General features: G+C 40.1%; 1 protein-coding gene across 1 annotated transcript; it reads right to left on the bottom strand.

Annotated features, from left to right (window-relative positions):
* Positions 1-228: 228 nt before the first annotated feature.
* On the bottom strand, positions 229-2,889 carry LOC100069935 (glutamate dehydrogenase 1, mitochondrial-like). The gene is given in 2 exon segments (XM_023644760.2): positions 229-2,538; positions 2,541-2,889. Coding segments are annotated over 2 exon segments (1,170 nt in total). The 5' UTR covers positions 2,704-2,889; the 3' UTR covers positions 229-1,531.
* Between the last annotated feature and the right edge of the window lie 8,596 nt (positions 2,890-11,485).

The raw sequence follows: 11,485 nt of genomic DNA, 5'->3' as shown, positions 1-11,485 counted from the left end.
GATATAGGAGTTAAATAAATATTTATTGCTGTATGCCACTGAGATTTTGTGATTGTTTGTAATACAGTACTAGCTAAGTGATATTCAAACATAACAGGCATATTTTGGATTAAATGCAAACTTTGCTTGACTTCCTAAGACAAGATATAGGAAGTAAAAGGATTTTTCACTTTTGGTGGGTCAATTGCCGCTACACAGGGAGATATGTTCTACTATGCTATTTAGGGATTTTTTTTTTTTTTTTTTTTTTGGAAAAGGTAGACTTTTAACAACTGCTTTTATCACCAGGTTAAGTCATACAGTTACAAAGTAGTTAGAAATTTCTGAAAGGATATTATTGTTAAAAGAAAAAAAGCTCATTCTTACATAAATAATATCTAGTACTTCATTGGGACACTACTATGGAAAAGGCCCTGGCCAAATAACTCCCAAACAAAACACTCACCCCAAGGGTGTTTTCAGCCCACTGTCAAGGAAGCGGTGTGCAGAATGCGAGGCCTTTGAAAGCGGACGCAGAGTCAGGCCAAGTCGGGGCCACTGGCAACGCTCAGAGCTGCCAGCCAGACTCCAAACATGGAGCCCAAGGGTTTTTTTTCTGGGACATTCTACTTGAATTTTTGTTTAATTAGTCAACACAGCAGATTTTCCAAAGAGAAGAACAATGAACTAACATGATAAGGAGGTTGCTGCATTCTTTGGACTAGATGTCATAATTGTGGCTAGTAAATTCCGACAGTCGTAACAAAAATAGCCCCCATCACTTGCAGCTATGAAGATAACTTAATTCTCCATCGGGCTTTTTATTTTTGCTGGACAACAATACACGACTGATAAGCTATAAAGGATACTGTTTTATGCTATAAAAATACTAGCTTTTCTCATTTATTATGTTTATAGGCATTCACTGCTTGAGTCAGGGTTAGGCTTGTTAAGTGATCAAAGGCAATTTTATTACAGCAGCATGTACTTATTTTATTCTAAAAGAATAAAATGCATAAAGAGAAAGAGCTTCTGTTTTGTTTGTAACCTGTAAAACTGAGTTATTTTGCTGATGTAAAATACCAATAACTCACTTGAGGACCATGCCACCTTCATGAAGGTGCCAGACACCTGCTTCTTAAATGTGTCAAAGTCAGGGCACGTCTCAGACCTGTCCAGAGCTGAAGCAGCAAGCAGCTGATGGCTTCTGGACAACAGGTGCTTCCCTGGGGCCACAGCCCTGCCGGGGCTGGCAAGCAGCCACGCAGCAAGGCGGCAAGGCCAGAAGGCAGAGACTTTCTACGGAAAGGCCAAACACCCAAATGGCTCTCTGGCCCAGGTAATTTCTACTCTCACACTCATTAGCTTGTACATGATCCCCTAACCTTAATTTCTTTCCTCTTAAGGGGCTGATTTGCATTGACTTTCTAAGGATGGTGTCCATTATCCACTAAGTCATGAGGAGATAGACTTCCGTGGTTACATGTAAACTCGCGATAGGTCTGCAAATGAAGAGGTGGAGAGGGTGGTGCGGAGGTCAGCTACAATCCGTCTATGTGAAGGTCACACCAGCTTCATTGTACACCTTGAAGACTTTCTCGATGGCGTTGACGTAGGCGGCCGTCCTCAGGTCCAACCTCAGGTTGTACTTCATGGCCGGACACATGATTTGCTGGGCAGAGCGCTCCATGGTGTAAGCTAAGCAGGAGTGCACGATGTCCTTCTCAGATGCACCCGATATCCTGTCTTGGAACTCTGCCGTGGGCACAATGGGGATCGTCCCATCGTGCTTTCCAAATTTTCCTTCCAAACTCTCTTGAACAGACATCAGCAAGTGGTAGTTGGAATCCCTTTCGTATTTGATGGTCAGGCGGCCGTAGCTGACGTGATTGAGATTCTTCAGCCACTCAAAGTAGGACACCACCCCTCCGGTGTTCAGGTAGAGATCGGGAATAACCATAATGTTTCTCTCCAGGGAAATCTTATCGGCTTCCGGAGTTGTCGGTCCATTGGCACCTTCAGCAATGATCTTGGCTTTGACTCTCGGTGCATTGGACTTGGTCAGCTGCTTCTCCCTGGCAGCAGGAATCAGGATGTCACAGTCGGCCTCCAAGATGCTCCCTTCATAGGGCTTTGCCTTGGGGAAGCCCAGGATGGATCCATGTTGCAATTTGAAGTCTTCCAGTTCTTTTGGGTCAATACCATCTGGATTCCATATGCTCCCATCGGATTCACCAACAGCAATACATTTAGCACCGAAACGATGTAAGTATCTCATAGAGTGCAGGCCCACGTTACCAAACCCCTGAACGACAAACGTCTTATCTCCAAACCCTGGCGTCATTCCTAGAATGCTCATGTAAGAAGCTTCATTGACGAAGTTCTCGATCCCATGGAAAAGACCCCGGCCAGTGGCAGAGATCCGCCCATAGATTCCACCCTGACTGATGGGCTTCCCAGTGACACAGGCGTGGGCATTAATATCATAGTGCCCTATGGTGCTAGCATAGGTGTCAGCAATCCAGGACATCTCCCGCTCGCCCGTGCTCATGTCTGGGCAGGCACATCAATGCCAGGACCAATAAAGCCCTTCTTTGCCAGCTCCATGGTAAACCTCCTCGTGATCTTTTCCAATTCATTATCGGTATAGTTTTTGGGATTGATCTTAACACCAGCTTTGGCACCCCCAAATGGCACATCAACCACTGCACACTTATAAGTCATCAGAGAAGCCAAAGCCTTCACTTCGTCTACACTCACATCAGTGCTGTAACGGATACCTCCCTTGCAGGGCGTGCGGTGCTGGCTATGCTGGGCCCGGTAGCCCTCGATGACTTCCTAGGAGCCATCATCGCGCCGGATGGGGAAGGACAGGCTCAGCACATGGTTGCAAGGCTTGATGATCCGCAGGATGCCCTATTTAGGGATTTTTTAGTAGAAAAATCTGAGAAGGATTGATGCAGGGTTTGGAGGAAAGGGGATAATCATGGATAACTCTGATTTTTCTAGTTTAGATGAGTAAGTGACCAATAATGTTACAACAGAGATAAAGAATATGTGATAAGTTTGAATTGACTATTAAATATCTAAATAGTATTGTCCAGAACGTACCTAAATATATTTTTAACTAAAATTTCAAAGAGATCAGAGCACATATATACTTTTGGGAATACTATAAAGAATACATTGAGTTTGAGGTAACCGCTATACAAGTGAAAGGCCACATAGGCAGTCAGAAATACAAATCGGAAGCTCATAGGTATGATCTATATAAATGCATATTGGACTATAATTATCTTATGTATAAAACCCATCATTAAGAATGATGTTACCATCACGGCAGAGTGAATTGCTCCCTTTGTCTCTACCCTCTAAATTACAACCAGCAGAGCATACATAGACCAACGAAGGTTTCTCTGCACCGCACACCAGCATGCTTGAGATATTCATACATCTATATATCTGAAGGTGAGTGAACTGAACCTGGTGGAGGTGGTAGAACCAGGGGAGCAGCAGTGGCAGCTCCTGGGACCAGGGGCTCCAGGAACTGTGGGCGCACCTGATACCAGAGGTCCCAGGAATTGCATTACTGCCCATGAATGGAGGCTGCAGGAACCCAGGCAGCCCAAACTCCAGAGGTGCCAGGAACCACTGTGGTGCCCACAGCTGGAGGTTCTGGGAACTGCGATGGTGTCTATGACCCAGACCCTCCCCCTGCCCCAGCAGTGATGGGAGATACATCAGAGGCCCTGGTACCCCTAGAATCAGTGGTGGTACCTGTGACCTGAGGCTCCAGGAACTGCAACGGTGCCAGAGACCCAGCCCACACCACCTCCCCCTGTGGTGGCACCTCCAACACCAGCCCTTCTAGAAGCAAGGGCTGCATCCAAGACCCTGGGCCTCTGGCAGCACTAGCACTTGAGTCCAGAGGCTCTAGGAGCCTCAGTGGCACCTGCGACCCAGGTACCCTTACCCTCATGGAAGTGGTGGTGTCACCTGTAACCCTGGCCCACCCAGCAGCAGCAGTGACAACTGCAAGCCCAGCATTCTTGGCAGCTGCAGTGCCAACACTCCTGGAAAACCTGGAGCAACAGCACAGATGGTGCATGTGGCAACAGTGCCTGAGACTGCAGGGAACTTGGTAACAGTGACAGTAGAGCCCATGACTCTGGTCCCCTGTAGCTGTAGCAGCACCCACAACTTTGCCCCCCGCCCCCGATGGCAGCAGCACCTGCAGTCCCAGCAAGCCAGGATATGGTGGAAGTGCCCATGACCCCAGCTCCTACCCCACTCTCCCCCTCCCCCTGTTGCAGTAAGGAAACCCATGACCCAGGTGACCCTGGAAGTAGCAGAGGTGCTCACCAGCCCAGTGACCCCAGTGGTGATGCCTGTGACTGCAGTGACACTGTAAGCAACAAAGCACCAGCAACCTCAGAGGCACAAGCAGTATAACAAGAGCACTAATGACACCTCTGGCAGAGGCAGTGGAGGGTGGAAAGCATAGGCTCTCAAATACAACCAGTAGCAGCTCAGAATCCCAGTAAACAAAGCCTTAGCCAAATAAGAAAGGTGTGAGGCTGGCCCAATGGTTGTAAGTAGTTGTTAAGTTTGCATGCTCTGCTTCAGCGGCTGGGCTTCGCAGGTTCAGGTCCTAGGTGTGGACCTAGCACTGCTCATCAAACCATGCTGTGGTGGCATCCCACACACAACAGAGGAAGACTGGCACAGATGTTAACTTAGCAACAATCTTCCTCAAGCAAAAAGAAGAAGATTGGCAACAGATGTTAGCTCAGGGCCAATCTTCCTCACAAAGAAAGAAAAAAGAAAGGTGTTTGCTACCACAAATATGCTGGCAGAGGAACACCTCATCAAGCACCATAAAAAACTACAGTTACATGGTAACACAAAAAGAAAATGACAACCCTCCTGACACCAAACTTGAAGTCAGGGAAGATTGTGATCTAATTGACAGAATTCAAAATAGTTGTCATGAAGAAACTCAACAAGCTACAAGAAAACTCAAGATAGTTCAATGAGCTCAGGAATAAAATTAATGCACAGGAGGACTACTGCACCAAAGAGACTGAAACTCTAAAAAAAGAACCAAACAGAAACTCCGGAGCTGAAGAACTCAATAAGTGAGATGAGGATTATAGTAGAAAGCATTGGAAATAGAGTAGGCCATATGGAAGAGAAAATTAGTGAACACAAAGATAGAAATCTAGAAATGATTCAGGTGGAAGAGGAGAGAGAATTGAGGTTTTTAAAAAGTGGAGACATTCTAAGAGAAATATCTGACTCAATTAGGAAAAGCAACATAATGATAATGGGTATCCAAGAAGGAGAAGAGAGGGAGAAGAGAAAAGAGAGCTTAATTAGAGAAATAATAACTGAGAACTTCCCAAACCTGGGGAAGGAACTGGATATACAAGTACATGAAGCTAATAGAAAACCTAATATCTCAACACAAAAAGACCTTCTCCAAAATATCTTATATTAAAACTGTCAAAAATCAATGACAAAAATATTAAGGGCAGCCAGAGAGAAAAAACCAATAACTATGAAGGAACTCCTATTAGGCTATCTGCATATTTCTCAGCAGAAACTCTAAACGCCAAGAGAGAGTAAAATGACAAATTCAAAATACTGAAAGATAAAAATTGTCAGCCAAGAATATTCTATCCAGTAAAGTTATCTTTAAAATATGAAGGAGAAATAAAGGTTTTCCCAGACAAACAAAAGCTGAGGATATTCATCCCCACTAGACCTGCACTACAAGAAATATTGAAAAGAGCTCTCCTGCCTGAAACAAAAAGGCAAAGAGAAACAAAGCTTTCAGCAAGGTGATAAATAGACAGATAGAATCAGAAAATTGCAACTCCATATCAGAATAGGTTAGTAAACACCCAATTATAACATAAAGGCTAAAGGGAAAGAAAACACTAAAAACAACTATAATCACTTCAATTTGGTAATGAACTCACAATACAAAAAGGGATAATTTGTGACAACAAAAACATAGAAGGGGAAGAGGAGGAGGACAGAACTTGCATAAGCAAATGGATATAAGATGCTATCAAGAGAAAGGACTATCTTATCAATGAGATCTTTTTCTCTCTTTTTTTTTTTTGGTGATGAAAATAGGTCCTGAGCTAACATCCATTGCCAATCTTCCTCTTTTTGCTTGAGGAAGATTGTTGCCTAGACAAAATCTGTGCCAATCTTCCTCTATTTCATATGTGGGATGCCGTGGTGTGTAGGTGTGTGCCTGGAATCTGAACCTGTGAACTGCAGACCACCGAAGCAGAGTGGAAACCCAATCACTACACCACTGGGCTGGCCCCTCATCTTTGACATCTTTTGTACAAACCTCTTGGTAACCACAAAACAAAAATTCATAGCAGGGTCATAAAACATGAAAAAAGAGAAAACTGAGAAACACATCACATAAAACCACCAAACTGAAATGGCAGACAGAAATACAAGGCAAAGAAAACACTGGAAATGCAGAACAACTAGAAAACAAAAGACGAAATAGCAGTATTAAGCCCTCATATATCAATAATCACCCTAAATTAAATGGATTAAATTCACCAATCAAAAGACGGAGTGGCTGGATGGATTAAAAAACAAGATCCAACAATATGCTCCCCCCAGGAAACCCATCTCAGCTCTAAAGACAAACATAAGTTAAAAGTGAAGGGATGAAAGATGATACTACAAGAAAATGGCAATCAAAAGGAAGCAGGTGCAGCTGTACTTATATCAGACAAAATAGATTATAATTAAAAAAATAATGACACAAAAATGAGCATTATATAATGATAAAGGGGACAATCCACCAAGAAGACATAACATTTATTAAAGTATATGCACCTAACATAAGAGCACTAAAGTATATAAAGCAAATATTAACAAACCTAAAGGGAGAAATTGACAGCAACATAATAATAGTAGGGAATTTTAATACTCCGCTTATGTCAATGGATAGATCATCTGGATGGAAGTCAACAAACATTGGCCTTACATGAAACACTAAACCAGATGGACCTAATAGATATATATAGAACCGTCCTTCCAAAAACAGAAGGATACACATTCTTCTCAAGTGCATGTGGAATATTCTCAAATATAGATGGTATGTTGGGAAACAAAACAAGCCTCAATAAATTTAAGAAGATTGCAATCATATCAAGCATCTTTTCTGATCATAATGGCATAAAACTAGAAGTCATCTACAAGAAAAAAATTGAAAAAGTTACAAATATGTGGAGACTAAACAACATGCTACTGAACAAATACTGGCCCCAAGAAAAAACAAAGGAGAAATCAAAAAAATACCTGGAGAAAAGTGAAAATGAAAACACAACATACCAAATCTATGCGATGCAGCAAAAGTGGTACTAAGAGAGAATTTTATAGTTCAATATAAGCATATCTCAAGAACAAGAAAAATTTCAAGTAAATAATCTAACACTATACTTTAAAAAACTAGAAAAAGAAGAACAAATGAAGCCTAAAGTCAGTGGAAGGAAGGAAATAATAAAAATTAGAGTGGAAATAAATAAAATAGCAATTAAAAAGACAAAAGAAAACATCAATGAAACTAAGGACTGGTTCTTTGAAAAGATAAGCAAAATTGACAAACCCTTAGCTAGACTCATTAAAAAAAAAATAGATAGGCAATAATAAATAAAATCAGAAATGAAAGAGGAGAAATTACAATGGATAGAACAGAAATGCAAAGGATTATGAGAGAATACTGTGAAAAGCTATATGCCAACAAATTGGATAGCCTAGAAGCAACAGATAAATTCTCAGAATCATACAACCTTCCAAAACTGAATCAAGAAAAAATAGACACTCTGAAAAGACCAATCACAAGTAAAGACATTGAAACAGTAATCAAAAACTCCCCCAAAAACAGTAATCTGGGACCAGACAGCTTCTCCAGTGACTTCTACCAAACATGCAAAGAAGATTTAATACCTATCCTTCTCAAACTTAGGAAAAATTGAAGAGGATAGGATACTTCCTAACTCATTTTATGAGGCCAACATTACCCTGATACCAAAACAAGACAAAGACAAGACAAAAAAGGAAAATTACAGACCAATTTCACTGATGAACATAGATGCAAAAATCCTCAACAAAATATTAGCAAATCAAATACAACAATGCACTAAAAATATCATACACCATAATCAAGTGGGATTTATTCCAGGGATGCAGGGATGGTTCAACATCCACAAATCAATCAATGTGATACATCAAATTAACAAAATGGAGAGTAAACATCACATGATCATCTCCATAGATGCAGAGAAAGCATTTGACAAGATTCAACATTCATTTATGATAAAAGCTCTAAATAAAATGGATGTAGAAGGAAAGTACCACAAATAATAAAGACCATATATGACAAACCCAGAGCTAACAGCATACCAACAGTGAAATACTGAAAGCTATCCCTCTAAGAACAGGAACAAGACAAGGATGCCAACTCTTACCATTCTTATTCAACATAGTATTGAAAGTCTTAGCCAGAGCAATTAGGTAAGAAAAAGAAATAAAATTTATCCAAATTAGAAAGGAAGGTGTGAAACTGTTACTATTTGTGAATGACATGATTTTATTATAGAAAACCCTAAAGAATCCACCAAAAGACTCTTAGAAATAATTAACGGATACAGTAAAGTTGCAAGGTACAAAATCAACATACAAAAATCAGTTGCATTTCTTTATACTAAGAATGAACTGTCAGAAAGAGAAATCAAGAATACAATCCCATTTACAATCACAATCAAAAGAATGAAATACCTACAAATAAATTTAACCAAGGTGGTGAAACACTGGACATTAAAAACTATAAAACATTCTTGAAAGTAGTTGAAGAAGACATAAAGAAATGGAAAGATATTCTGTATTCATGGATTGGAGGAATTAACAGAGTTAAAGTGTCCATATTACCTAAAGCAATCTACAGATTCAATGCAATCCCAATGAGAATCCCAATGATTTTTTTCACAAAAATAAAACACAGAATCCTAAAATTTACATAGAATGACAAGAGTCTGGATAGCCAAAGCAATCTTGAGAACAAAGAGCAAAGCTGGAAATATCACATTCTCTGATTTCAAAATAAACTACAAAGCTGTAGTAACCAAAACAGCATGGTACTGGCAGAGAAACAGACACACAGGTCAATGGAACAGAATTGAGAGCTCAGAAATAAAACCACACATTTATGGACAGCTAATTTTTGACAAAGGAGACAAGAACACACAATGGAGAAAGGAATGTCTCTTCAATAAATGGCACTGGACTGCCACATGAAAAAAAATGAAAGTAGACCGTGATCTTACACTATATCCCAAAACTGACTCAAAATGGATTAAAAACCTAAAACCATGAAAATCCTAGAAGAAAACAGACAGTACATTCTCTGACATCAGTCTTAGCAATATCATTTTGGCTATGTCTCCTCAGGCAATGGAAACAGAAGAAAAAATAAACACATAGGACTACATCAAACTAAAAATTTTCTGCACAGCAAAGGAAACCATCAACAAAATGAAAAGACAATCTAACAACTGGGAGAAGTTATTTCCAAATCATATAGCCAATATGGGGTTAATACCCAGAATATATAAAGAACACATACAACTCAACAAGAAAAAAACAAACCAACAGATCAAAAAACAGGCAGAGGATCGGAATGAACACTTTTCCAAAGAAGATATACAGATGGCCAAGAAGCACATGGAAAGATGTTCAACATCACTAATTATTAGGGAAATGCAAATCAAAACTACAATGAGGTATGACCCCCTGCCTGATAGAATGGCTATTGTTAAAAAGAAAAGATGCAGCAAACATTGGAGAGGTTTTGGAGAAAAGGAACCCTTCACACACTGCTGTTGCGAATGTATATTGGTGCAGCTACAATGGAAAATAGTAGGGAAAATCTTCAAAAAATTAACAATAGAACTATCATATGATCCAGCAATTCCACTTCTGGGTCTTTATCCAAAGAACATGAAAATACTAATTTGGAAAGATATATGCACCTCTATGTTCACTGCAGCATTATTCATAGTAGCCAAGACTTGGAAGCAACCTAAGTGCCCACCAATGGATGAATGGATAAAGAAGATGTGGTATACATACACAATGTAATACTACTCAGCCATAAAAAAAGTTGAAATCTTGCCATTTGCAACACTCTGGATGGACCTTTAGGATATTATACTAAGAGAAATAAGTCAGATGGAGAAAGACAATTACTGTATAATTTTTCACTCATATGTGAAACTAAACAAACAAACATGCAGATACGGAGAACAGACTGATGATTATGAGAGAGGAAGTGGATGGAAAGAGAGCAAAAGGGCAAAGGGGCATATGTGTATGATGATGGATGGTAACTAGACTTTTGATGGTGAACATGATGTAGTCTATACAGATGTCAAAATGTAATGATGCACACTTGAAATTTATATAATGTTTTAAACCAACAGTTATCTTGATTAAAAAAGGAAAGCCAAAATTAACAGTCAAAAAACCTCCCATCATTTATGGGATATGATGCAACCCTTAACAAGGTACAAATTCCCTTTTGTGATCTGACTCTTGCTATCCACCATAGCTTATCCCTTGCTATTCTCTTACTTGGTCTTTAGTAATCACAAACTATGTGAAACTCTTCAAATACACCAGCTGTTTCTCACCTCCATGCTTTTGTTCATGCTGCCCTTTGCTGGAATGCTTTCTCATCTTCCTTTACCCCCCTCGCACCTCCCCCCATGCATGACACTTCAAGAGATAAGTGGCCATCTCTCTGGAAAGCTCCTTCATTATAATTCCTGACTTCTTAGACTGACTTAAGGATCCCTCCTTGGTGTACATTTTCACGTCTTTATCAAGGTATTCTCTGTATTTTATGATTGTTTGCCTGTGAGTACGTCTCCTTTCTCAGACTCCAAATTCCTTTAGCACATAGACTCAAGCAGAGCTTTGTGTGTTTTTTGCTGCTTGATATTTTTATCGAGTGAATAAATTAATTAATGAATGAATGGAAGAAAAGTGGTCAAGTTAGAGTTATAGGATTGAAAGTCATGTGGTAGGAAGTAATTGAAGTTGTTCCAACAAATAAAGCAACCACAAAATGGCATGTGTGTATTCAAGGATACATACAAACAACACTTGAAAGGGGAGCGGAGGAGGAGGGTCAACAAAGGAAATTGAGGAAGAGAAGGAGAACACGAGGAAAAAGAGATAAAACTATCCTGAGAGAGAAGGAGAAGGGCAGAACCTCTAGAGTAGTCAAGAAGAAAGGCTCCAACTGGATTTGATGATGGAACGGTCATGGTTTCTTCAGTGAGAGCAGTTTTGGTGGCTTGACAGTCTTGGAAGCAAGTGTGAGGTGGATTGTGGAATGAATGGGAATTAAAAAAGTGTTGCCATGGAGGAGTGTAGACTGACCTTTTTTTTTCACTGAGGAAGA

The sequence above is a fragment of the Equus caballus genome, chromosome 7, assembly GCF_041296265.1.
Source record: "Equus caballus isolate H_3958 breed thoroughbred chromosome 7, TB-T2T, whole genome shotgun sequence".
Classification (NCBI taxonomy): Eukaryota; Metazoa; Chordata; class Mammalia; order Perissodactyla; family Equidae; genus Equus; species Equus caballus.
This window is presented reverse-complemented; position numbering and strand designations above follow the sequence as displayed.